Here is a 25,926-nt window from a genome sequence, read left to right as displayed (position 1 = left end):
GTTGAAATATCAAAATAACTCTAAACCAACTATATTAATTTGGGGACAGGTCGAAAACACATATGAAACATTCATGGACATTTAGCTAGCTAGCTTGCTGTTGCTATCTAATTTGTCCTGGGATTGGAGTGTGGACCTCATCTTTCAATCACCCATGTGGGTATACTGTATGCTCCTAAAAACCAATGAGGAGATGGGAGAGGCAGGAATTGCAGTGTGTCAAGCTTCTAAAATAGAGCCAAGTTCTATTTCAGCTCCTGGCTACGCAGGCACTCATTGAGCAGTTTGTATGAAATGATCGAATAACATGTACTGTGAAAAGAAAATGTATGTGACCCTTTGGAATTACCTGGATTTCTGCATACATTTGATCATATCTTCATCTAAGTTACAACAATAGACAAACATAGTGTTCTTAAACTAATAACACACAAATTAGTGTATTTTTCTTGTCTATATTGAATACATCATTTAAACATTCAGTGTAGGTTGGAAAAAGTATGCCAACTCCTTGGCTGATGACTTCTCCAAAAGCTAATTGAGTCAGGAGTCAGCTACAGTAACGTGGAGTCCAATTAATGAGACGAGATTGGTGATGTTGGTTAGAGCTACCTTGCCTTATAAAAAACACACAAATTTGAGTTTACAATTCACAAGAAACATTGCCTGATGTGAACCATGCCTCGAACAAAAGAGATCTCAGAAGACCTAAGATTAAGAACTGTTGACTTGCATGAAGCTGGAAAGTGTTGCAAAAGTATCTCTAAAAGCCTTGATGTTCATCAGTCCACGGTAAGACAAATTGTATTTAAATGGAAACAGTTCAGCACTGTTGCTACTCTCCCTGGGAGTGTCCATCCTGCAAAGATGACTGCAATAACACAGTGCAGAATGCTCAATGAGGTTAAGAAGAATCCTAGAGTGCCAGCTAAAGACTTACAGAAATCTCTGGAACATGCTAATGTATCTGTTGAAGAGTCTGCGATACGTAACACACTAGACTATAATGGTGTTCATGGGAGGACAACACGGGAAAAGCCACTGATGTCCACAAAAAAAAGAATCTGCTCATCTGAAGTTTGCAAAAGTGCAATGATGTTCCACAGAGCTACTGGCAAAATATTCTGTGGACAGATTAAGCTACAGTTGAGTTGTTTGGAAGGAACACACAATACTATGTGTGGAGAAAAAAAAGGCACAGCTCACCAACAACAAAACCTCATCCCAACTGTAAGGTATGGTGGAGGGAACATCATGGTTTGATTGTCTGCTTTGCTGCCTCAGGGCCTGGACAAGCTTGTGATCATCGATGGAAAAATTAATTCCCAAATTTATCAAGACATTTTGCAGGAGAACGTTAGGCTATCTGTCCGCCAGTTGAAGTTCAACAGAAGTCGGGTGATGCAACAGGACAACGACCCAAAACACAGAAGTAATTCAACAGAAGAAAATACGCCTTCTGGAGTGGCCCAGTCAGGGTCCTGACCTCAACCCAATTGAGATGAAGTGGCATGACCTCACGAGAGCAGTTCACACCAGACATCCCAAGCATATTGCTGAACAGAGACAGTTTTGTAAAGTGGAATGGTCCAAAATTCCTCCTGACCGTTGTGCAGGTCTGATCCGCAACTACAGAAAACGTTTGGTTGAGGTTATTGCTGCCAAGGGAGGGTCAACCAGTTATTAAATCCAAGAGTTCACATACCTTTCCCCACCCTGCATTGTGAATTTTTACACGGCGTGTTCAATAAAGACATGAAAACGTATAATTGTTTGTGTGTTATTTGTTTAAGCAGACTGTGTTTGTCTATTGTTGTGACCTGGACGAAGATCAGATCAAATGTTGTGACCAATTTATGCAGAAATCCAGGTATTTCCAAAGGGTTCACATACTTTTTCTCGCCACTGTATGTGTACATTATTTTTGCGACGCCTGTGCACACAACAGACCGGTGTTGTGGTCTGCATCTTAGGGCTCCTGTGAGATGAACACAGTGGAGGACGAAGTGGCCCAACGCTGTTTACAGGTCATTTCAACAAAACACTTCAATGTGATGACGTTAAATCAACGTGGAAATTGGATTTGAAATAAGTCATCAACGTATGGGAATTTAGTCTTTTTCTCACCTAACTTTAAACCTAAATCCAATGTCATAGTGACTTTTTGATTGATTTCACTTTGAATTCAGGTTAATTGACAACTCAACCAAATGTAAACAGTTTCAACTGTTCTGCCTTATTATTATTCGACCATGCTGGTCATTTATGAACATTTGAACATCTTGGCCATGTTCTGTTATAATCTCCACCCGGCACAGCCAGAAGAGGACTGGCCACCCCACATAGCCTGGTTCCTCTCTAGGTTTCTTCCTAGGTTTTGGCCTTTCTAGGGAGTTTTTCCTAGCCACCGTGCTTCTACACCTGCATTGCTTGCTGTTTGGGGTTTTAGGCTGGGTTTCTGTACAGCACTTTGAGATATCAGCTGATGTACGAAGGGCTATATAAATAAATTTTATTTTATTTTGATTTGATTTGATAAATCAAATCTAGACGTTGAACTAATGTCTGTGCCCAGTGGGGAATGTGTGTGTGTGTGTGTGTGTGTGTGTAAGGGTGTGCGCGCGTGCCTGTGTTTGTACATGTGTGTTTGTGCATACGTGCGTGTGTTTGTGGCGGTTAGCCTCAGTGCAGTGAGCTCTCTCACTCTCTGGCGGGGTTCAGTATTTTGTGAGTGGACAGGACAGCCATGGGTGGGCAGGCTGGCTGAGAGACAGGAGCGTGAGCCTTGCTGTTTGTCTTTGGCCTTTTTGAAACTCACAATTACGTGATAATTACACATCTATAAAAGGATATCCTTGATCTAGACTGCACCAAGTCACGCATCAGCCCCTGATTTATTCTGATTATCAAAACATACAAAGACATCATTCCTTCACAGACCACATCCAGAAACATTAAACTTCTGTCTTCTCTCTCCCGCCCTCCCTCCTTCTTGCACTCTCCTCCCTCCTCTGCCCTTCGACCTTCCTTTTCTGCGCTCTCTCTTTCTACCTTTAGCCTGCATGAAGCAGCAGATTTATGGCTTGTCCGGGGCATTCCTTTCATAGTTGTGCCATTGAAAGGGAAGAGTAGACTGGAAAAGGCAAGCTGTATTGCGTCAAGAGTCAATCTTAAATACATCATTATGGTTTGTTTACGCTAAAGATCAAGTGGTCTGATAGGGACGATTTACTGTTTCACAAATAATTTGACTGTTAGCATACTTGGCTTTCGGTATATGCTAACTGCGAGGAAAGGTAAACCTGAACGCTTCTGTAATCCTGCCTTGTTATTACTTTTGTAAAACTTTATTTATTTTTGTCTGAAAAATGTAACATTCTTGCTAGGCTAAGACGTTCTAAAACACATTCTATCCCATTGAACATCACCACGTCATTCTTCCAGTTTATGGTAGCCCCTAATGACACTTGGTCATCGCTTCGTTCGCATCGCAATTAACTGTTAACGTGAAACAGGTGGCCTACCATAACAGTGTAGATGAACCAATGAGAAAGCACAAAACAACAACAATAAGCAATTAAATGAGAGGAAAATGGTGAATGAAGAGCTGGGCCTGGTTTCTAGAAAGCGAGGGAACTTAGGCTTCCGTGTGTTTTAATGATACATCTTTCCTACAACGGTCGAGTATGTAACATCCATTTCCAAAAACACCACACAGAGAGAACGTTTTCGAAGTGCGTCGTTGAGGCATCGAAAGGATTGAAAGAAGAAAGCACTACTTTTGGATCAGTGCTCTCCCTTTACAATCTCACCTTAACAAATTATTCCCCAATACTGACGATAGGTCAGCTCCTAGAGCGATATCCCCTGTGGCTACAAATATTGAGGTGTCTTATTCCAATGCTTACCCTATAATAATGAACTAAATCAAGATTTGGCACATCAGTACATATCATGTAATATATTGAGCCAAAAATTACAGAGTATCGTACAAATATTATTATTATTTTTTTTTTTACAAATTCAATTAACATGAAATTGATTTCAATATCATTCAAATATACACTGTAGATCCATGTGCCTACACTACAGGGATCGTCAACTAGATTCAGCCGCGGGTAGATTTTTTTTCTTGAGTGAATGGTCAGGGGGCCGCAAGAAGCCTAAACAGATACTGTATACAATTTGACTTAATAATTTCAAACCTTGTTGAAATGTGTATATGATCACATATACAGTCTCTCTCTAATATGTGTGGGACATCTTTGGAACAGATTTAAAAAATTTAAATCACTTGGAGCTGATTTGCTGGTGTTTTTGCCGTCTTATGTTCAACAGTAAATAGAAAATCTGAAAACTTTGGGGGGACAATTAAAAATCACCCTGCTACACTTTATATATCTTTGAATACATTCATCTCGGTTTTCATATGAAGCATCTTTCACGGTCACATTCATTCTGAAGTTTTTCGGTGGTCACAGAAAGACAGATAAACAGCTTGATTTTGTGTTTAGCTGATATATTACGTGTATAAAGTGATGCGGAAGGGCAAAAAAAAAAAGCATCTAACGACGTACTTAGCTGTGGTCTAATAACGAGTGGTTTCAAGAGTAACTTTAGTAATGATGGTTTGGGGAAACAGCTGGGAAGATCTAACGATGCTCCTACGAAAGTTATAACTATGAACGTAGCCTTAAAATACTTTTGGGAAACGGGGCCCAGATCTGTTCCATAAATCGTGAGCAGCAGCAGCTTGGTGGTATGCGGGCCAAGGCCACACATACGGTGGAATCATAAGGACAATGTTGACTCCGACCGCAGGATCAAAAGGGACTGCTCGGCTATGCTAAGACAGTATGGCTTACAAATACTTATCCATCCCATCCTCCATAAAAACATGGTCAAGCATGTAAACACTTTTACATGGTTTCGGGACAGTAAATCACCGTGTGCCGAGCACCATCCGCGTACAGAGGTCTATGTCATTTTAAGTGTTCTTTTTGCCAAGTGCTCTTATTAAACAAGGTTTTATGGACAAAGCCTGTGATGTGTAAGCATGGTGTGTTTGAGCTAGTGTCGATGTGCTCTCTTATTTCATTTTTGGATTAAAGTGGATGTTTCGAAGAAGGATCTGGCAATGTATTGTTTACAGAGTGTGCTGGTGGTCTTCACCAGAGATTGCGTGGATTGTGTTTCTGGGAACATGTCAAATCTTTCATTCGTTCACTTCTTTCCTCCTCTCTTTTGCAACCCTCCTTACCATCACCGCCTGCCCCACCGGACTTCATGTACTATGAATGTACAAAGACTACTTGTATGTACGCTTTCATTCAAAACATGTGGACTGAATATATGTGAAGTAAGTCAACCCAGAGAGAAAATGTACACAAGCATAACATAAACTTTCAAGTAAATCATCAATTATATCAGTGGAGGATCAAGACAATTCCAAGACAATTCCAGTTAGGCCTATTTCAGCATGTTTCTCAAAAAGAGGATCTCAGTCCAGCAGGAAAAACAACCTATAGTGTACTTGTTCTGCTGGCTCTCCTCCTGTGAATAAATAAAAGGTCCAATTTGCATTTGCATGTTTAGAAAGAGAAAAGCTTCGAAATAGTAAACCTGGCACAGGGAGACTCGAAGTATAGGAATGTGTTTGGGAAACCTACTATACATAGACCCCTTTCTGGGAACATGTCAAATCTTTCATTCGTTCACTTCTTTCCTCACTTTTGCAACCCTCCTTACCATATCCTCCTGCCCCACCGGACAGACATATTCCCTGCGTTTATAAGTTGGCCTGCATGTCATAAGCTGAAGCTAAGCTCCCTTTACATCTTGTAGAAATCGTTTGAAATCCCCAACATTTTAGAGCTTTTAAACTGTTTCGACAGCTCTCTCTCTTTTCCACCACCCCTCTGAGCGCTGGAAACGGTTTGGTGCATGTCTGAATGAACAAGTGTGTCATTATTTTCCCTTAAGCTGACATGAAAGATATTTCACAACTTGTGAACTGGTGTTTGTGAGACACAGGGGTTCTCAGTGAGATATCATTGTAACAGTACCATGTGGCCATAAAGGAGAAAAGTCCTGTTTTCTTACGGTTCTATAATGTACCGTGTGGGGCCGGCTGCCAGAGGAAGTCTGATTTCATTTTGCCTCAGGATTTGTGCTTCAGAAATCTTTCCCTCTGGGCTGAGCTGAAGTGAAACTCGGAATGACTTGGAACACAATTAAGCGCCAAGTGGAAGGATCAATGCTGGAAAGAATCTCCCTCTTAAAACTTAATTCATTACTTTTCATTGCACTTGTGTCTGTTTTCTGTTGAAACATGTGCCATGTGACCAAGGCTAGCTTGGCATGTGTTTGTTTTGTAAAACATATCACTGAAGAACAATAGGTGAGAGTGCATGTTAGGACAAAACAGCAGACTTGTGGCCTTTCTGGTAGATGTGCCACTTTATTTAAGAGGAACAGGACATGGGTTCCAACATGGTCAATGCACAGTAAGTCTATTAACCCTGTGATTGTCTCTCCATCCGTCTTTTACTCTTCATACATCTATTCACTCACTTTCTCTCATTCTACATCTTCTGTCTCGCTCTTTCCTTCTTTCTCTCTCTCGTTCACCTCCCATCTCCGGTAGGTGAGGTGTTAAGTCTGGTGGATGACCTGTTCTCAGGTTTGGGTTCGTCCTGTGTGGTTGCGGGTCGGAGGAATGGAGACCATCCTCACTCTGTGCTCTACTCGCTGGTCTTCAAGTGCCTGGAACCCGACAGCCTCTACAAGTAAGAGCCCCCAACCTAAAATACTTTGGACCAGGGCCCGTATTCATAAAGCCTCTCAGAGTAGGAGTGCTGATCTAGAATCATGTCCCCGCTGTCCATGTAATCTTATTCATTATGATCTAAAAGTCCGAACTGAGCCTAGATCAGCACTCATACTCTGAGACGCTTTATTAATACGGGCCCAGATTTACTATGGCTTTGCACCATTCCACGGGTGAAATGAAAAGTAGGCTAAACAACAAGGTAGAAATTAAGGAGAAAATAGGAGAAAAGACAGATGTATTTGTTTATGTTCTGTTGTTCACTTCTCTGTGGTAAGTGTTGCTGTTGCCCTTTGCATCAACCCCAGAGACTGAGTCTGTTGAGTTGTCGCCACGTTTAAAACCATTCTCACCTCCACTGTTGTCTTCTCACCTATACATTGTTCTCTGTTTGACTCGCAGCCCGTTCGAACCAAATTGACCATACTTTCACGAGTTCAGAATTCGCGTTACCATAAAAAAAAAGAATTAAAAACATTGTTAACCAGTGGCATTGTTGTTAGTTTTGCATCTTTCCTAAACAAGAATGACTTGACAAATATCATCCGGCCAGCACCACATACTTTCCCTGAGTGTCTGTACTCCCATTGGCAATGGGACTTGTATAGACCATGTTTTAAGCATCACAACCAACCAACCGACCATCGTGGTGTTTGTGTCACACAGAAACTGGAGGAGACTGGAGCCATTGACCAGTTGGTCTGTCTGGTGCTCATAGTCTGGGGCGGTTAGCAAACAGTCAGACAGACCACTCCTAATCCTTCTATAGACATGATAATTAGTCATAAAGACTCAGAACCATAACACATTAAGCAGCACGGAAGACATGAATGGAGGAACCACACACACCACCCACACAACCCACACACACGTCAATCAGTTGCATGCACACGTTCGAACCCACTGACACATACTAATATGTTCAGCAGTTGAAGCACTACTTCATTTATGGACAGACATAAGTACAGCCTTGAGTCCCTCACTTAAGAATGTGTGAGGGGTATAGTCAACCCTACATCCCATTAGGGTTAGCAGAGAACACTTTAGGGTTTCCATGGACAGCTGTTAGTAAACTTTGCAGGTGTTTCATTTTGCAAAGGGGATTCACTTAGTTGAGTCCTTGTCTTGGGTGAGTATCAATATAGAGTAAAAAGAAAAGCCTATTAGTGGGATAGTGAAGAGATGAAATTCAATCAGCTGTGTCCACATGAATGTTCCATAAGCGGCCCTGCTGCCAACAGAGACTATGCTGTTTATGTTTGTCTGTAGCCCCGGGTAGCCTCGACAGACGCAGGCTAAGCATGCATTTATGAATCCATCACAGTTGGAGACTTTTATGTTGCGCTGTTCGGAGGAGATCTCAGAGAGGCAGTAAATGAGTCTTCAGAGGGTCCAGGGGTCTGCAGCCTGCCTTCCCAGGGACCATCGCTGGGATGTGCATTTGATAGCAGCACTTTGTTCTCCTTGGGTATAATTTCCCTGGTCCCTCTACCTCTTGTCTCCACATCTTGAAATCAAGTTAGATGGGCACAGTGTGCTCTGAAACCAAGCATGCCCCAGATGCAAACGAAGAGGGGACCCTCCGATCATCACACCATGTCTCTCTCCTCTGAGCTCTCTCAACTTTTGTTTGGTGTTTTATGTTTGTGGCCCTGTCTAACCGTTTTTCCACCTTGTTTATTTTGGGAAGCGGGCCTCTACAGCTGTGCAAGACACAGATAGGTGCTTATGTTAAAGGTGCACTATGCAGAAATCGCACTGGCATTCTCTGTTTGCTGAAATTCTAATAGTTTGCCTAATTTCAGTTTATGTGACAAAACAAGCCATTTCTATGTGAATTTGGTCAGGTCCCCAAATAGTTACATATTGCAGCTTTAAAGGACTGTTGGGGGCAGCGCTCCCCAGAAGCCTACAGCAGAAGTCATAACAGCATGATAGTGAGAGTATATTGAGAGGGATGATGTATTCAAGCTTAAAAAGGTAGTAGGAGATTCCTGTGCAACCGGTTGCAACTTCCCTTCCTTCCCACCATCTGCCTTGAGCAACCTGGAGGTCAATCCAAACATTTAAGAGAGAGATGAAGAGAGAGAGCTTACTAGATGGTGAAACTTGGGAGCCTCTGCTTCCTCTTTTCTGAGCATAGGGAGAGAGAACACTGCCTTGTATACGTCCACCTATACAAGGCAGTAGTGCCCACCTTCGCCCGGACCCTAAAGGACAGCGCCCTCAACCGCAGCCCCAACACCTCACACAGGAGCAACAGATCAACAGACACCACGCCCAGACCAACGAGACACTCGTCCAGAACACACTCGCCCAGCCATCTTACATATAAAACCTTATTTGTTCGTCAAAAATTGTGAATAACTCACCACAGGTTAATGAGAAGGGTGTGCTTGAAAGCATGCACATAACTCTGCAATGTTGGGTTGTATTGGAGAGAGTCTCCGTGTTAAATCATTTTCCACATGTGGTCTGTGCCTGTATTTTGTTTTCATGCTAGTGAGGGCCGAGAATCCACTCTCACATAGGTACGTGGTTGCAAAGGGCATCAGCGTCTTAACAGCGCGATTTGCCAAGGAAAGAAACTCTGAGCTTAGCCCTATCCAGATATCTGGCAGTGGCTTCTGATTAAATACAGTACAATTTTCACAGAACCGCTTGTTGCTATTTTGATGAGGCTCTCTTGTTCAGATATCGGTAGGTGGACTGGAGGCAGGGCAAGCAAGGGATAACGAATCCAGTTGTTTGTGTCGTCCGTTTCGGGAAAGTACCTGCTTAATTGCATACCCAGCTCACTCAGCTGCTTCGCTATATCACATTTGACATCGTCTGTAAGCTTGAGTTCATTTGCACACAAAGAAATCATACAATGATGGAAAGACCTGTGTTTTGTTAATGCAGACAGAGAAGAGCTCCAACTTCTTAATCATAGCCTCAATTTTGTACCGCACATTGAATATAGTTGCAGAGAGTGCCTGTAATCGTAGATTCAGATGATTCAGGCGATCACCCAGATAGGCCAGTCGTGTGAGAAACTCGTCATCATGCGGCGGTCAGACAAGTGAAAATTATGGGCAGTAAAGAAAACTTTAAGCTCGTCTCTCAATTTTTAAAAAACGTATCAATACTTTGCCCCTTGATAACCAGCGCACTTCTGTTTGTTGTAAAAGCGTTACATGGTCGCTGCTCATATCATTTAATAGTGCAGAAAATACATAAGAGTTCAGGGGCCTTGCTTTAACAAAGTTAACCATTTTCACTGTTGTGTCCAAAACGTCTTTCAAGCTGTCAGGCATTCCCTTGGCAGCAAGAGTCTCTCTGTGGATGCTGCAGTGTACCCAAGTGGCGTCGGGAGCAACTGCTTGCATGCACATTACCACTCCACTATGTCTCCTCCTCATGGCTTTTGCGCTATCAGTAATGATACCAACACATCTTGACCACCAAAGTCCATTTGATGTCACAAAGCTGTCCAGTACTTTAAAAATATCCTCTCCTCTTGTCCTGGTTTCCAGTGGTTTGCAGAAGAGGAGGTCTTCCTTAATTGACCCCCCGTAAACGTAACAGACATACCAGGAGTGTCACGTTCTGACCTTTATTTCCTTTGTTTTGTCATTATTTAGTATGGTCAGGGCGTGAGTTGGGGTGGGCAGTCTGTTTGTTTTTCTATGATTTTGGGATTTCTATGTTTCGGCCTAGTATGGTTCTCAATCAGAGGCAGGTGTCATTAGTTGTCTCTGTGTCACGACTTCTGCCGAAGTCGTTGCCTCTCCTTGTTCGGGCGGTGCTTGGCGTTCGACGGCACCGGTCTTCATCGATCCATTTTCCATTGGTTTTGTCTTGTCTTCCCACACACCTGTTTTCAATCCCATTCATTACCTGTTGTGTATTTAACCCTCTGTTTCCCCTCATGTCTTTGTCAGAGATTGTTTTATTGTCAGTGTTGTTTATTTGTTGTGTTGGTGCGCGACGGGTCCTCGAACCCATGTTTTTTCATGGCTGTACTGTTTAGTCTTATGGAGCATGTTCTGTGGACATTTGTTAAAAGACTCATTTACACTCCATTTTGACTCTCCTGCGCCTGACTTCCCTGCCACCTATACACACGGCGCTGACACTCTGATTGAGAATCATACTTAGGTAGCCTGGGTTTCACTGTTTGTTGGTGGGTGTTTGTTTCCTTGTCTGTGTTTGTCGCCACACGGTACGGTTTCGGTTTGTTCACGGTTATTGTTTTTTCTATTTTAGTGTTAAGTTTGTCTTTAAAAATAAACATCATGAACACTTACCACGCCGCATCTTACTCCGATCCTTACTCCTCTTCCAGCTGTAACACATAGAATTCACTGGCTTGTATATGAAGCAGTAATTGTTTAAAAAAAATCTCCTGTCATGTCACCGATGCGTCGTGAAACAGTGTTGTTTGATGAAGGCATTGTATAGTTTTTGGGGCCTTTTCCCCCAGCACTGTCCCAGCCATATCTGCGGCAGCAGGAAGAATTACATTTTTTTTCCACCTTTATTTAACCAGGTAGGCTAGTTGAGAACACGTTCCAATTTACATCTGCGACCTGGCCAAGATGAAGCAAAGCAGTGCGACAAACACAGAGTTACACATGGAATAAACAAACATACAGTCAATAACACTGTTACGCACGACTCTTATGAAGAGGGAACGCAACACCCTGCCACAACTCAACTCTCCGTGAAGTGAAAGAGGTATGGGACTGTAGGTGTGAGTAAGGATGACAAAAGGCAGAGAGAGTGGTACCGTTTACAAGGAATTTATTCCGTCACACGGCAATATGGGGAAAAGGGGCTGGACGGAACCAAAGCAAATAAAGTAAATGTCAAAGTCCCCCTCTCCTATCTAACCTGCCTACCCACTACCTATCTAACTTAGCACCACCTGGTGCGCTAACCAAAATACAGGGGGTGGTCCGCCCAGGTCTTACCTAGTGTGCCTAGACAGTGAATAGACTACGGGTATATGTATGCCCGCGGGCCTCTTGCCTAAGCCCTCCCTAGGTGCATTCCCCTTTCCCCCTGGGAACAAATGACACAGAATATTATTAACAATTTCACAAACACACTGAGAAACACAGGACATCAAATAGGCTCTGTCTGACTGAGCAACAAACTCACACAGAACATACCAACTGCTCCCAGCAACAACTAACACAGTAACTTACCCACAGCCATCAGCCTCTTCTCTCAGCAAATGCATTCTGCAATGATCTCTCTGCAATCTATATCACAATCAGATCTCCCCTGAGCAACAGAACACTGGTTTATATACAGCTGTAAAAAAGTGTTGGTAATTGACAACAGCTATGTTCTGACGAGAGGGCGGGGTCAGCTCTCCAATCAATGGGGCTGATCAATCAGCTGTAGGGGATTTCAGGACACCATCCTGAAACACACACATAACAAACACAGAAACTGGGGAATGTAACAAACACAATAGAAAAAAAGTATATACAGTGGGGCAAAAAAGTATTCAGTAAGCCACCAATTGTGCAGGTTCTCCCACTTAAAAAGATGAGAGAGGCCTGTAATTTTCATCATAGGTACACTTCAACTATGACAGACAAAATGAGAAGAAAAAAAATCCAGAAAATCACATTGTGGGATTTTTAATGAATTTATTTACAAATTATGGTGGAAAATAAGTATTTGGTCACCTACAAACAAGCAAGATTTCTGGCTCTCACAGCCTTGTAACTTCTTCTTTAAGAGGCTCCTCTGTCCTCCACTCGTTACCTGTATTAATGGCACCTGTTTGAACTTGTTATCAGTATAAAAGACACCTGTCCACAACCTCAAACAGTCACACTCCAAACTCCACTATGGCCAAGACCAAAGAGCTGTCAAAGGACACCAGAAACAAAATTGTAGACCTGCACCAGGCTGGGAAGACTGAATCTGCAATAAGTAAGCAGGTTTGAAGAAATCAACTGTGGGAGCAATTATTAGGAAATGGAAGACATACAAGACCACTGATAATCTCCCTCGATCTGGGGCTCCACGCAAGATCTCACCCCGTGGGGTCAAAATGATCACAAGAACGGTGAGCAAAAATCCCAGAACCACACGGGGGGACCTAGTGAATGACCTGCAGAGAGCTGGGACCAAAGTAACAAAGCCTACCATCAGTAACACACTACGCCGCCAGGGACTCAAATCCTGCAGTGCCAGACGTGTCCCCCTGCTTAAGCCAGTACATGTCCAGGCCTGTCTGAAGTTTGCTAGGGAGCATTTGGATGATCCAGAAGAAGATTGGGAGAATGTCATATGGTTGTATGGCATTGAAGCTCTTCTGGAGGTTAGTTAACACAGTGTCCAAAGAAGGGCCAGAAATATACAGAATGGCGTCGTCTGCGTATAGGTGGATCAGAGAATCACCAGCTGCAAGAGTGACATCATTGATGTATACAGAGAAAATAGTTGTCCCGAGAATTTAACCCTGTGGCACCCCCATAGAGACTGCCAGAGATCCGGACAATAGGCCGTCCGATTTGACACACTGAACTCTAACTGAGAAAGTAGTTGGTGAACCAGGCAAGGCAGTCATTTGAGAAACCAAGGCTATTGAGTTTGCCGATAAGAATGTGGTGATTGACAGAGTCGAAAGCCTTGGCCAAATCAATGAATACAGCTGCACAGTATTGTCTTTTATCGATGGCGGTTATGATATCGTTTAGGACCTTGAGCGTGTCTGAGTTGCACCCATGAACAACTCGGAAACCAGATTGCATAGCGGAGAAGGTACGGTGGGATTCGAAATGGCCAGTGATCTGTTTGTTAACTTGGCTTTTGAAGCCCTTAGAAAGGCAGGGTAGGATAGATATAGGTCTGTAACAGTTTGGGTCTAGAGTGTCTCCCCCTTTGAAGAGGGGGATGATCATGGCAGCTTTCCAATCTTTGGGAATCTCAGACGATACGAAAGAGAGGTAGAAGAGGCTAGTAATAGGGGTTGCAACAATTTCGGCTGATAATTTTAGAAAGAGGGTGTCCAGATTGTTTAGCCCTGCTGATTTGAGAGGTCCAGATTTTTCAGCTCTTTCAAGAACATCAGCTATCTGATTTGGTTGAAGGAGAAATGGGGAGGCTTGGGCAAGTTGCTGTGGGGGGTGCAGGGCTGTTGACCAGGGTAGGGGTGGCTAGGTGGAAAGCATGGCCAGCCGTAGAAAAATTCTCAATTATCTTGCATTTTTCGGTGGTGACAGTGTTTCCTAGCCTCAATGCAGTGGGCAGCTGGGAGGAGGTGCTCTTTTTCTCCATGGCCTTAACAGTGTCCCAGAACTGTTTGGAGTGTGCTGCAGAATGCAAATTTCTGTTTGAAAAAGCTAGCCATTGCTTTCCTAACTGCTTGTCGCGGGGGCTATTCGGTGCTAATGCAGTACGCCACAGGATGTTTTTGTGCTGGTCAAGGGCAGTCAGGTCTGGAGTGAACCACGGGCTATGTCTGTTCCTGGTTCTACATTTTTGAATGGGGCATGCTTATTTAAGATTGTGAGGAAAGCACTTTTAAACAATAACCAGGCATCTTCTACTGACAGAATGAGGTCAATGTCCTTCCAGAATACCCGGTCCAGGTTGATTAGAAAGGCCTGCTCGCTGAAGTGTTTTAGGGAGCCTTTGACTGTGATGAGGGGTGGGTATTTGACAGCAGACCCATTACGGACGCAAGCAATGAGGCAGTGATCGCTTAGCTCCTGGTTGAAGAGAGCAGAGGTGTATTTGGAGGCAGGTTGGTTAGGATGATATCTATGAGGGTGCCTGTGTTTACGGATTTGGGGTTGTACCTGGTAGGTTCATTGATAATTTGTGTGAGATTGAGGGAATTAATCTTAGATTGTAGGATGGACGGGGTGTTAAGCATGTCCCAGTTTAGGTCACCTAACAGCACGAGCTCTGAAGATAGATGGGGTGCAATCAATTCACATATGGTGAATCCAAGGCACAGCTGGTGGCTGAGGGTGGTCTAAAGCAGGCGGCAACGGTTAGAGACTTGTTTCTGGAAAGGTGGATTTTTAAAAGTAGAAGCTCAAATTGTTTGGGCACAGACCTGGATAGTAAGACAGAACTCTGCAGGCTTTCTCTGCAGTAGATTGCAACTCCGCCCCCTTTGGCAGTTCTATCTTGTCGGAAAATGTTATAGTTAGGGATGGACATTTCAGGGTTTTTGGTGGCCTTCCTAAGCCAGGATTCAGACACAGCTAGGACATCCGGCTTGGCAGAGTGTGCTAAAGCAGTGAATAAAACAAACTTAGGGAGGAGGCTTCTAATGTTAACATGCATGAAACCAAGGCTTTTTTGGTTACAGAAGTCAACAAATGAGAGTGCCTGAGGAATGGGAGTGGAGCTAGGCACTGCAGGGCCTGGATTAACCTCTACATCGCCAGAGGAGGAGTAGGATAAGGGTACGGCTAAGGGCTATAAGAACCGAGAGTAAAAGGAGCATGTTTCTGGGCGCGGTAGAATAGATTCATTGCATAATGTACAGACAACGGTATGGTAGGATGTGAATACAGTGGTGGTAAACCTAGACATTGAGTGATGATGAGAGAGGTATTGTCTCTAGAGACATCAATTAAACCAGGTGGGACAAGAGGGTTATCTGAGGCATGTTGAACAGGGCTGGAGGATCTACAATGAAATAAGACAATAATCACTAACTAAAAGAGCAATGGACAAGGCATATTGACATTAGCATGCGTAGCTGAGTGATAGGGTCCAACGGGCTGGAGACACGGCAATTCAGACAGCTAGCGGGCCGGGGAGGGCAGGCTAGCAGAAGGGCCTTAGAGGGACGTCGCAACGGAAGAAGTCTGTTGTAGCCCCTCGTGCGGTTACTTCGGCAGACCAGTCCTGATGGATCAGCAGGGGTCCATGTAGTAAAAGGGTCCAGGCCAATTAGCAAAATAGGTATAGTAGCCCATGAAATTGACTGATGGACCACTTCAGCTAACAGTCCGGTATGCTCTAGACAGCTAGCGGGCCGCGGCTAGCAGGCTAGCAGATGGGCATTCAGGAGACTTACGTCGGTAGTCCAGTTGTGATGGATCGGCGGGGCTCCGTATTGGCAATAAAAGGGGTCCAGGCCAAATGGCAAAATAGGTATTGTAGCGCAAGGAGTGGCTGATGGACCTCTTCAGCTAGCCGGGAGATGGGCTTAGCATAGGCTAGCTCCAGGCTAATTGGTGCTTGCCTCGGGACAGAGACGTTAGCCAGGAGAAGCCAATCAGGATAGCAGCTAGCTAGCTGCGATGATGCAGGTGAAGAGGTTCAGAGCTTGCGGTAGGAATCCGGAGATATGGAGAAAAAGAAGTCCGATAAGCTCTGGGTTAATTCATGCCATTCAGACTGGCAGGAGTTGTCATGGCTAAAGGTTAGCTGATGACCGCTAGCAGTGGCTAGCTGACTACTAGCTTCTCTTGGGGGTTCCGGTTCTAAAGTAAAGAAAATAGCAGATCCATACCACATTGGGTGAGGCAGGTTGCAGGAGAGTATGTTGAAGTTGGGGTTAAGAAAAATATTATAAAATATATGCGATATACATGGGACATGACAAGACGAAGACAAAAGATGCCTAACTGGATCGCCATCTTGGAGAAAAAGTCCTCCACAATAGTATGGGGCTTGCCTGTCCTAGCCACTCGGTAGCTCACCATATAAGACGCTTCTAGCCCCTTCTTATTAATAATGGCATCTGTTGCTTTTATACATGTCTTACTACTCAAACGATCTTAATTCTCACTCAAAAACTCCTGTGACTTATTTTTCAAATTGGCATGTTTTGTTTCTAAATTTCTGCGCACGAGTGAAGGTTTCAGCAAGTGAGATTGTACTTTTGCACATACTTCCGACTTCAACTGTATATACAGATATATATATATAGGAAACAGGTACAAAAGTATCTATATCCACAGTAAAAACGAGTCCTATATCGACATAACCTGAAAGGCCGCTCAGCAAGGACGAAGCCACTGCTCAAAAACCGCCTTAAAAAAGCCAGACTATGGTTTGCAACTGCACATGGGGACAAAGATCATACTTTTTGGAGAAATGTCCTCTGGTCTGACGAAACAAAAATAGAACTGTTTGGCCATAATGACCATCGTTATATTTGAAGGAAAAAAGGGGAGGCTTGCAAGCCAAAGAACACCATCCCAACAATGAAGCACGGGGGTGGCAGTGTTGTGGGGGTGCTTTGCTGCAGGAGGGACTGGTGCACTTCACAAAATAGATGGCATCATGAGGGAGGAAAATTATGTGGCTATTTTGAAGAATCTCAAACATCAATCGGGAAATTAAAGCTTGGTCGCAAATGGGTCTTCCAAATGGACATTGACCCCCAAGCATACTTCCAAAGTTGTGGCAAAATGGCTTAAGGACAACAAAGTCAAGGTATTGGAGTGGCCATCACAAAAGCCCTGACCTCAATCCCATAGAAAATTTGTGGGCAGAACTGAAAAAGTGTGTGCAAGCAAGGAGGCCTACAAACCTGACTTAGTTACATCACTACTCTGGACGGTTCTGACTTAGAATACGTGACAACTACAAATACCTAGGTGTCTGGTTAGACTGTAAACTCTCCTTTCAGACTCTCCTTTCAGACATTAAGCATCTCCAATCCAAAATTAAACCTAGAATCTGCTTCCTATTTCGCAACAAAGCATCCTTCACTCATGCTGCCAAACATACCCTCGTAAAACTGACTATCCTACCGATCCTTGACTTCGGCGATGTAATTTACAAAATAGCACTCTACTCAGCAAATTGGATGCAGTCTATCACAGTGCCATCCGTTTTGTCACCAAAGCCCCATATACTTCCCACCATTGCGACCTGTATGCTCTCGTTGGCTGGCCCTTGCTTCATATTCGTCACCAAACCCACTGGCTCCAGGTCATCTATAATTCTTTGCTAGTTAAAGCCTCGCTCAGCTCACTGGTCACCCACCCGTAGCATGCGCTCCAGCAGGTATATTTCACTGGTCGAACCACAATGCCAATTCCACATTTCGCCGCCTTTCCTTCTAGTTCGCTGCTGCCAATGACTTGAACGAATGGCAAAAATCACTGAAGCTGGAGACCCATATCTCCCTTACTAACTTTAAGCACCAGCTGTCAGAGCAGCTCACAGATTACTGCACCTGTTCATAGCTCATCTGTAAATAGCCCATTCAACAACCTCATTCCCATACTGTTATATATTATTATTTTATTTTGTATTTATTTTGTATTTTTCACCTTTGCACCCCAGTATCTCTACTTGCACATTCATATTTTGCACATATATCACTCTGTCATTATTTTGCCACTATGGCCTATTTGTCTACCTCCCTTATCTTACCTTACCTCATTTGCACAATGTCTCTGTCGTGACTGTATGTTTGTTTATTCCATGTGTAACTCTGTGTTGTTGTTTGTGTCGCACTGCTTTGCTTTATCTTGGCCAGGTCGCAGTTGTAAATGAGAACTTGTTCTCAACTGGCCTACCTGGTTAAATAAAGGTGAAAAAAAAACTGGGCACACCTGTATTTGGAGATTTCTACCATTCTTCCCTACAGCTCCGCTCAAGCTCTGTTTGGTTGGATGGGGAGCGTTGCTGCTCAGCTATTTTCAGGTCTCTCCAGAGATGTTAGATCGGATTCAAGTCCAGGCTCTGGCTGGGCCACTCAAGGACATTCAGAGAATATGTGGCCCACTCCTGCAATACAACTCCTGCGTTGTATTGGCAGTGTGCTTAGGGTCGTTGTCCTGTTAGAAGGTGAACCTTCGTCCCAGGCTACGGTCCTGAGTGCTCTGGAGCAGGTTTTCATCAAGGATCTCTCTGTACTTTGCTCCCTTCATCTTTGCATAGGTCCTGACTAGTCTCCCAGTCCGTGCCGCTAAAAGAAATCCACACGGCATGATGCTGTAACCAGAATGCTTCACCGTAGGTTTGGTGCCAGGTTTCCTCTAGACGTGAAGCTTGGCATTCAGGCCAAAGAGTAATATATTGCTTTCATCAGACCCAACAATCTTGTTTCTCATGATCTGAGAGTCTTTAGGGGCCTTTTGGTGGAGTGCTGCAGAGATGGTTGTCTTTCTGGAATGTTCTCCCATCTCCACCGAGGAACTCTAGAGCACTCTCAGAGTGACCATCGGGTTCTTGGTCACCTCCCTGACCAAGGCCATTCTCTGCCGATTACTCAGTTTGGCTGGGCGGCCAGCTCAATGAAGAGTCTTGGTGGTTCCAAACTTCTTCCATTTAAGAATTATGGAGGCCACTGTGTTCTTGGGTACCTTCAATGTTGCAGATATTTTTTGGTACCTTTCCCCAGATTTATGCCTCGACACAATCCTGTTTCTGAGCTCTACAGACAATTCCTTTGACCTCATGGCTTGGTTTTTGCTCTGACATGCACTGTCAACTGTGGGACCTTATATAGACAGGTGTGTGCTATATAGACCGGGTTGTCCCTTTCTAAATCATGTCCAATCAACTGAATTTACCACAGGTTGACGCCAATCAAGTTGTAGAAACATCTTAAGGATGATCAATGGAAACAGGATGCACCTGAGCTCAATTTCGAGTCTCATAGCAAAGGGTCTGAATACTTATGTAAATATGGTTTTTCTGTTTTTTTTATACATTTGCAAACATGTCTAACAACCTCTTTTCACTTTGTCATTATGGGGTAATGTGTGTAGATTGCTGAGGATTTTTATTTATTTAATCCATTATAGAATAAGGCTGTAACATAACAAAATGTGGAAAAAGTCAAGGGGTCTGAATACTTTCTGATGGCACTGTGGTTTAGTGCTTGCAATATCTACTAACTCAAATATGTTTTATTGTCGAGCAAAGGTTAAAATTTGATTGATCACCATTTTATTATCTAAATGACAAGATGAACATACAAAGAATTACAGCAGAAGATTTACAGCAAGGTGCAGAAGTTTAACATAGAAAACAAATGGATACATCAAAAACAGTGTGAGGTGTTAAGGAAAAACACAAACTTCAGACAAAACAAAACAAAAAAAAATCATGGAGACCCCCCAGCAGGATTCCCCCCCACCCCGCCCCACCCAACCCCTCCCACCCGACTTTTTCCCACACAGTTCTTCCCCTCCTCCCCTCCTCCCCCTCCCCCAGACCCTGTATCTTCCCACTCATCCCCCTCAGTTCCTTCCACGTGTTCATATCTACCTCTCCCCTAAATGTCTCCCTCATCACAGACATGCTGACACAGAACCAAGATATATAACGCGACAGACAGGCAATATGGCAGGAAGTAAATCCCTAACACCTCTATCATGGGTGATAACTTTATACCTTCGCCATTTCCCAAAAAGCTATTGCCTTAAGTGAATTTAGTAGAAGGCTGTCTGACGATTCAGCAATACCAGTCCATATAGCATTTCACATGATATTTTCCTCGCATGGCATGAAATCCTCTTACCCCGTAATATGTTATAGTATAATCTCTAGGTTTAATGGTAAAAAATGGCCTTCAATTTCTCCACCAACACCCTCCCAAAAAGAAACAAAATCAATTTCACAGTGATACTATGGTGATCTTCCAGTAGAATATTGTGAAATATTAATGTAATAAAACAGAATCATTAAAAGCATTAAAGGAACCTGTAACCACAGCTGTATAGCATAAGAAAAGTCCAAATAAAAAGAAATAGACACACATTGTAATCCAGATGCATGCCTGGATAAGAAGTGTCAGAATCAATACAATGAATGTACTTATGACTATAGCCTGGTGGGTGCTGATATAATCAATACAATGAATGTATTTAATATGACTATAGCCTGGTGGGTGCTGATATAATCTATATAATGAATGTACTTGTGACTGCAGCCTGGTAGGGGCCCCTATTATTTTTCAACCAAACTGTCACAGTTGTGCCACCAATATAATCGGTTCAGTGATTTGAAGAGTGTTATATGATTTGTAGAGGTGGGGAAAAGCCCGCCTCAAAGAACAAACTTAGGGTGAGAAACAATAGTGGGGCGAAGCCAAAAAGAGTTGATCATTTACATAGAGATGAGTGACTATGTATGTGATGTAAGGATACAACTGTTTAAAAGGAGTGTTCTGAGGCTGGGAAAGACCGTTGATCCATGGACCAGCTCGGCTTGTTACTTTGTCATAAAGTCTATTTGAATTCACAAGTTCCGGTGTCTGAGAAATATTATTGGACCAATATTTATTCGACAATACCAGTCACTATATCTATTTCATATGACTTATTCAACCTGCATTAATTTCATTCCATCCTGATACATCTGATATATTCAGGATATTACATCCAGTATCAACTCCAACCTTGATTAGACATGCAAGGGGCCAGTATGCTAGCAAAGGAGAGGTCCTGTATCTGTTGGTTGGTTCTTTTTTATTTCTTTATTTTTATTAGGGGGTAGATCAGCTTTAATATTGCAGATAGATTTTGGCTTCCATCAATGTAATTGTCTGAATAATTTCCAATCCCTCATATATATATGTACTGTATATATATATTTTTAAATATATTTTTTTATTTATTATTTTCGCCTAACCCTACCACCCCTCCCCTAATTTGAGTAAACTAATGGACAACAACACTTAGGCTTCTACTTCCTGCTTATACATACTATATACATTTTACAGACACGGTTTATTTTACAATAGTTCACTTTTGTTTCTTTTTAATCCCATTCTTCAGCTAGCCTCAACCCCTCCCATATACCTGAAGACCATCCAGTTCTGATTGCTATTTGCCATATATTTTTAACGGTGCTGTTTCACAAATGTTCTGAAACTACAGTGCCTTCGGAAAGTATTCAGACCCCTTGAATTTTTCCACGTTATTTACTTACTCTATTATTTACTTACTCTTACCCCCCTTGCCAATCTACACACAATACCCCATAATGACAAAGCAAAAACTGTTTTATAGAAGAAGAAAAAATGTTGAAGCATCTTTTGCAGCAATTATGGCATCGAGTCTTCTTGGGTTTGACGCTACAAGGTTGTCACACCTGTATTTGGGAAGTTACTCCCATTCTTCTCTGCAGATCCTCTCAAGCTCTGTCAGGTTGGATGGGGAGCGTTGCTGCACAGCTATTTTCAGGGCTCTCCAGAGATGTTTGATCGGGTTCAAGTCCGGGCTGTGGCTGGGCCACTCAAGGACATTTAGAGACTTGTCCCGAAGCCACTCTTGCATTGTCTTGGCTGTGTGCTTAGGGTCATTGTCCTGTTGGAAGGTGAACTTTCGCCCCAGTCTGAGGTCCTGAGTGCTCTGGAGCAGGTTTTCATCAAGGATCTCTCTGTACTTTGCTCCGTTCATCTTTGCCTTGATACTGACTATTCTCCCAGCCCCTGCCATTGAAAAACATCCCCACAGCATGATGCTGCCACCACCTTGCTTCACCGTAAGGATGGTTCCAGGTTTCCTCCAAATATGACGCTTGGCATTGAGGCCAAAGAGTTCAATCTTGGTTTCATCAGACCAAAGATTCTCATGGTCTGAGAGTCTTTTGGTGCCTTTTGGCAAACTCTAAGTGCGCTGTCATGTGCCTTTTACTGAGGAGTGGCATCCATCTGGCCACTTTACCATAAAGGCCTGATTGGTTCTGCAGAGATGTGCTGCAGAGATGGGTGTTCTTCTGGATGGTTTTCCCATCACCACAGAAGAACTCTAGAGCTCTGTCAGAGTGACCATCGGTTTCTTGGTCACCTCCCTGATCAAGGCTCTTCTCCCCCGATTGATCAGTTTGGCCAGGCTGTCAGCTCTTGGAAGAGTCTTGGTGCTTCCAAACTTCTTCCATTTAAGAATGATGGAGGCCACTGTGTTCTTAGGGACCTTCAATGCTGAATAAATGTTTTGGGACCCTTCCCCAGATCTGTGCCTCGACACAATCCTGTCTCTGAGCTCTACGGACAATTCCTTTGACCTCATGGCTTGGTTTTTGCTCTGACATGCACTGTCAACTGTGGGACTTTATATAGACAGGTGTGTGCCTTTCCAAATCATGTCCAATCAATAGAATTTACCACAGGTGGACTCCAATCAAGTTGTAGAAACATCTCAAGGGTGATCAATTGAAACAGGATGCACCTGAGCTCAATTTCGAGTCTCATAGCAAAGGGTATGAATACTTATAAGGTGTTTCTGTTTTTTATATTTAATACATTTGCAAAACTGTCTAAAATCCTGTTTTCGCTTAGTCCTTGTGGGGTATTGTGTGAGAATTTTTGTGTGAGGATTTTTATTTATTTAATCCATTTAAGATTAAGGCTGTAAAGTAACAAAAAGTGGAAACCGTCAAGGGGTCTGAATATTTTCCGAAGGCACTTTATTGTACGTACATTTTACGGACATAGTATATTTGAGTTATCTTGTTGTTTTTATTTTACATTAGTTATCTTGCTGTTTTTAGTTCCACCCTTTAGGTCCACTTCACCCCACACATCTATCTCTGAACACTAGTTATGATATTATGTTGTTATGTTATTGTGATGTTATGATGATTTTTTTCTAGTTTTGATTTCTATTTGCCATATATTTTTTCAACTGTGCTGTGATCTTTCACAAAAGTTCTGATTCTTTCAGTTCTCATAGTTTCTACAGATTGTAAATGAAAGATGAAAGTATTATTATATTATTGATCGATTGACTATGACTTTTGAAATCCCCCAGCAGTGCTATTTACAGAGTTAGCTCCAGGTAAATGTTGCAATTCTTCAGCTATGTCTGAACCTGCGACCATAAAAACAAACTACATATGGACAGTACCAAAACAAATGATCTAATGATTCTGTCTCTTCGCAGCAAAATATGCAGAGCTGGGATGATTGTAACCCCCATGTATATACAGTGGGGCAAAAAAGTATTTAGTCAGCCAACAATGGTGCAAGTTCTCCCACTTAAAAAGATGACAGAGGCCTGTAATTTTCATCATAGGTACACTTCAACTATGACAGACAAAATGAGAAGAAAAAAAATCTAGAAAATCACATTGTAGGATTTTTAATGAATTTATTTGCAAATTATGGTGGAAAATAAGTATTTGGTCACCTACAAACAAGCAAGATTTCTGGCTCTCACAGACCTTTAACTTCTTCTTTAAGAGGCTCCTCTTGTCCTCCACTCATTACCTGTATTAATGGCACATGTTTGAACTTGTTATCAGTATAAAAGACACCTGTCCACAACCTCAAACAGTCACACTCCAAACTCCACTATGGCCAAGACCAAAGAGCTGTCAAAGGACACCAGAAACAAAATTGTAGACCTGCACCAGGCTAGGAAGACTGAATCTCTAATAGGTAAGCAGCTTGGTTTGAAGAAATCAACTGTGGGAGCAATTATTAGGAAATGGAAGACATACAAGACCACTGATAATCTCCCTCGATCTGGGGCTCCACGCAAGATCTCACCCCGTGGGGTCAAAATGATCACAAGAACGGTGAGCAAAAATCCCAGAACCACACGGGGGGACCTAGTGAATGACCTGCAGAGAGCTGGGACCAAAGTAACAAAGCCTACCATCAGTAACACACTACGTCGCCAGGGACTCAAATCCTGCAGTGCCAGACGTGTCCCCCTGCTTAATCCAGTATATGTCCAGGCCCGTCTGAAGTTTGCTAGAGAGCATTTGGATGATCCAGAAGAAGATTGGGAGAATGTAATATGGTCAGATGAAACCAAAATAGAACTTTTTGGTAAAAACTCAACTCTTCGTGTTTGGAGGACAAAGAATGCTAGGTTGCATCCAAAGAACACCATACCTACTGTGAAGCATGGCGGTGGAAACATCATGCTTTGGGGCTGTTTTTCTGAAAAGGGACCAGGACGACTGATCCGTGTAAAGGAAAGAATGAATGGGGCCATGTATCGTGAGATTTTGAGTGAAAACCTCCTTCCATCAGCAAGGGCATTGAAGATGAAACGTGGCTGGGTATTTCAGCATGACAATGATCCCAAACACACCGCCCAGGCAACGAAGGAGTGGCTTCTTAAGAAGCATTTCAAGGTCCTGGAGTGGCCTAGCTAGTCTCCAGATCTCAACCCCATCGAAAATCTTTGGAGGGAGTTGAAAGTCGGTGTTGCCCAGCAACAGCCCCAAAACATCACTGCTCTAGAGGAGATCTGCATGGAGGAATGGGCCAAAATACCAGCAACAGTGTGTGAAAACCGTGTGAAGACTTACAGAAAATGTTTGACCTCTGTCATTGCCCACAAAGCGTATATAACAAAGTATTGAGATAAACTTTTGTTATTGACCAAATACTTATTTTGCACCATAATTTGCAAATAAATTCATTAAAAATCATACAATGTGATTTTCTGGATTTTTTTTCTCACTTGTCTGTCATAGTTGAAGTGTACCTATGATGAAAATTACAGGCCTCTCTCATCTTTTTAAGTGGGAGAACTTGCACAATTGGTGGCTGACTAAATACTTTTTTGCCCCACTGTATATATAAAATTATATTTGTTGCAAGAATTTTGTATAATCAATTAAATAGAAAAATTCTTGAAAGTTTTGAATCTGGCTTCGTGTATCAGTTCATAAACCATGTGCCGTGGAATTGGTACATCTCTTCCAAACTATTTTTCGTTGGCTGGTTCTTTCCTTTACTATTCTCTTTACTCCACTAAATAGAGCAAGGTTCAGCATCTGCCTCCCAGTGCTTTGGATGTTATTCTAGGACCAGAGCTGAGGTTCAGAGCCCTGAAATAGAAGTCATCAGAGGCAGGTGTAAATCACAGAAAAAGACACAGCAAAACATGATAAACCTGACATGACCCAACCTGGCTGGAGACTTATGAGGTGTTGCCTTTATACTGTAAGCTCTGAAACACGCTGCCAACTATCATTCAGAAGAACAACATGTATTTCTTCTACACAGGCGCCATACCAGCCTATGGGAGATTACGACCTGACAAGGGCTTTTTGAAAGGCCAGCTAAAGCTTTCTTTCTTCATGCAAAGAACCTGTATGTTATTTCCAACCCACAGTCAAACCTACCAAGACAATCTATTTGTTGCTGTCCAGTTGGAAAAAGCAACACAATAGTTGTTATCTAGTTGAAT

At 42.9% G+C, this 25,926-nt stretch overlaps 1 protein-coding gene across 1 annotated transcript in view; it reads left to right on the top strand.

The window, feature by feature from the left end:
* Positions 1-25,926, top strand: part of LOC115101181 (astrotactin-2-like) — a 527,175-nt gene that overhangs the window by 483,332 nt on the left and 17,917 nt on the right. The window contains exon 20 of the mRNA XM_029620468.2: positions 6,647-6,788. Coding sequence (XP_029476328.1) covers positions 6,647-6,788 — 142 coding nt within the window. The remainder of the gene's footprint in view (positions 1-6,646; positions 6,789-25,926) is intronic.

Source organism: Oncorhynchus nerka, linkage group LG19 (genome assembly GCF_034236695.1).
Source record: "Oncorhynchus nerka isolate Pitt River linkage group LG19, Oner_Uvic_2.0, whole genome shotgun sequence".
NCBI classification, from domain to species: domain Eukaryota; kingdom Metazoa; phylum Chordata; class Actinopteri; order Salmoniformes; family Salmonidae; genus Oncorhynchus; species Oncorhynchus nerka.
This window is presented reverse-complemented; position numbering and strand designations above follow the sequence as displayed.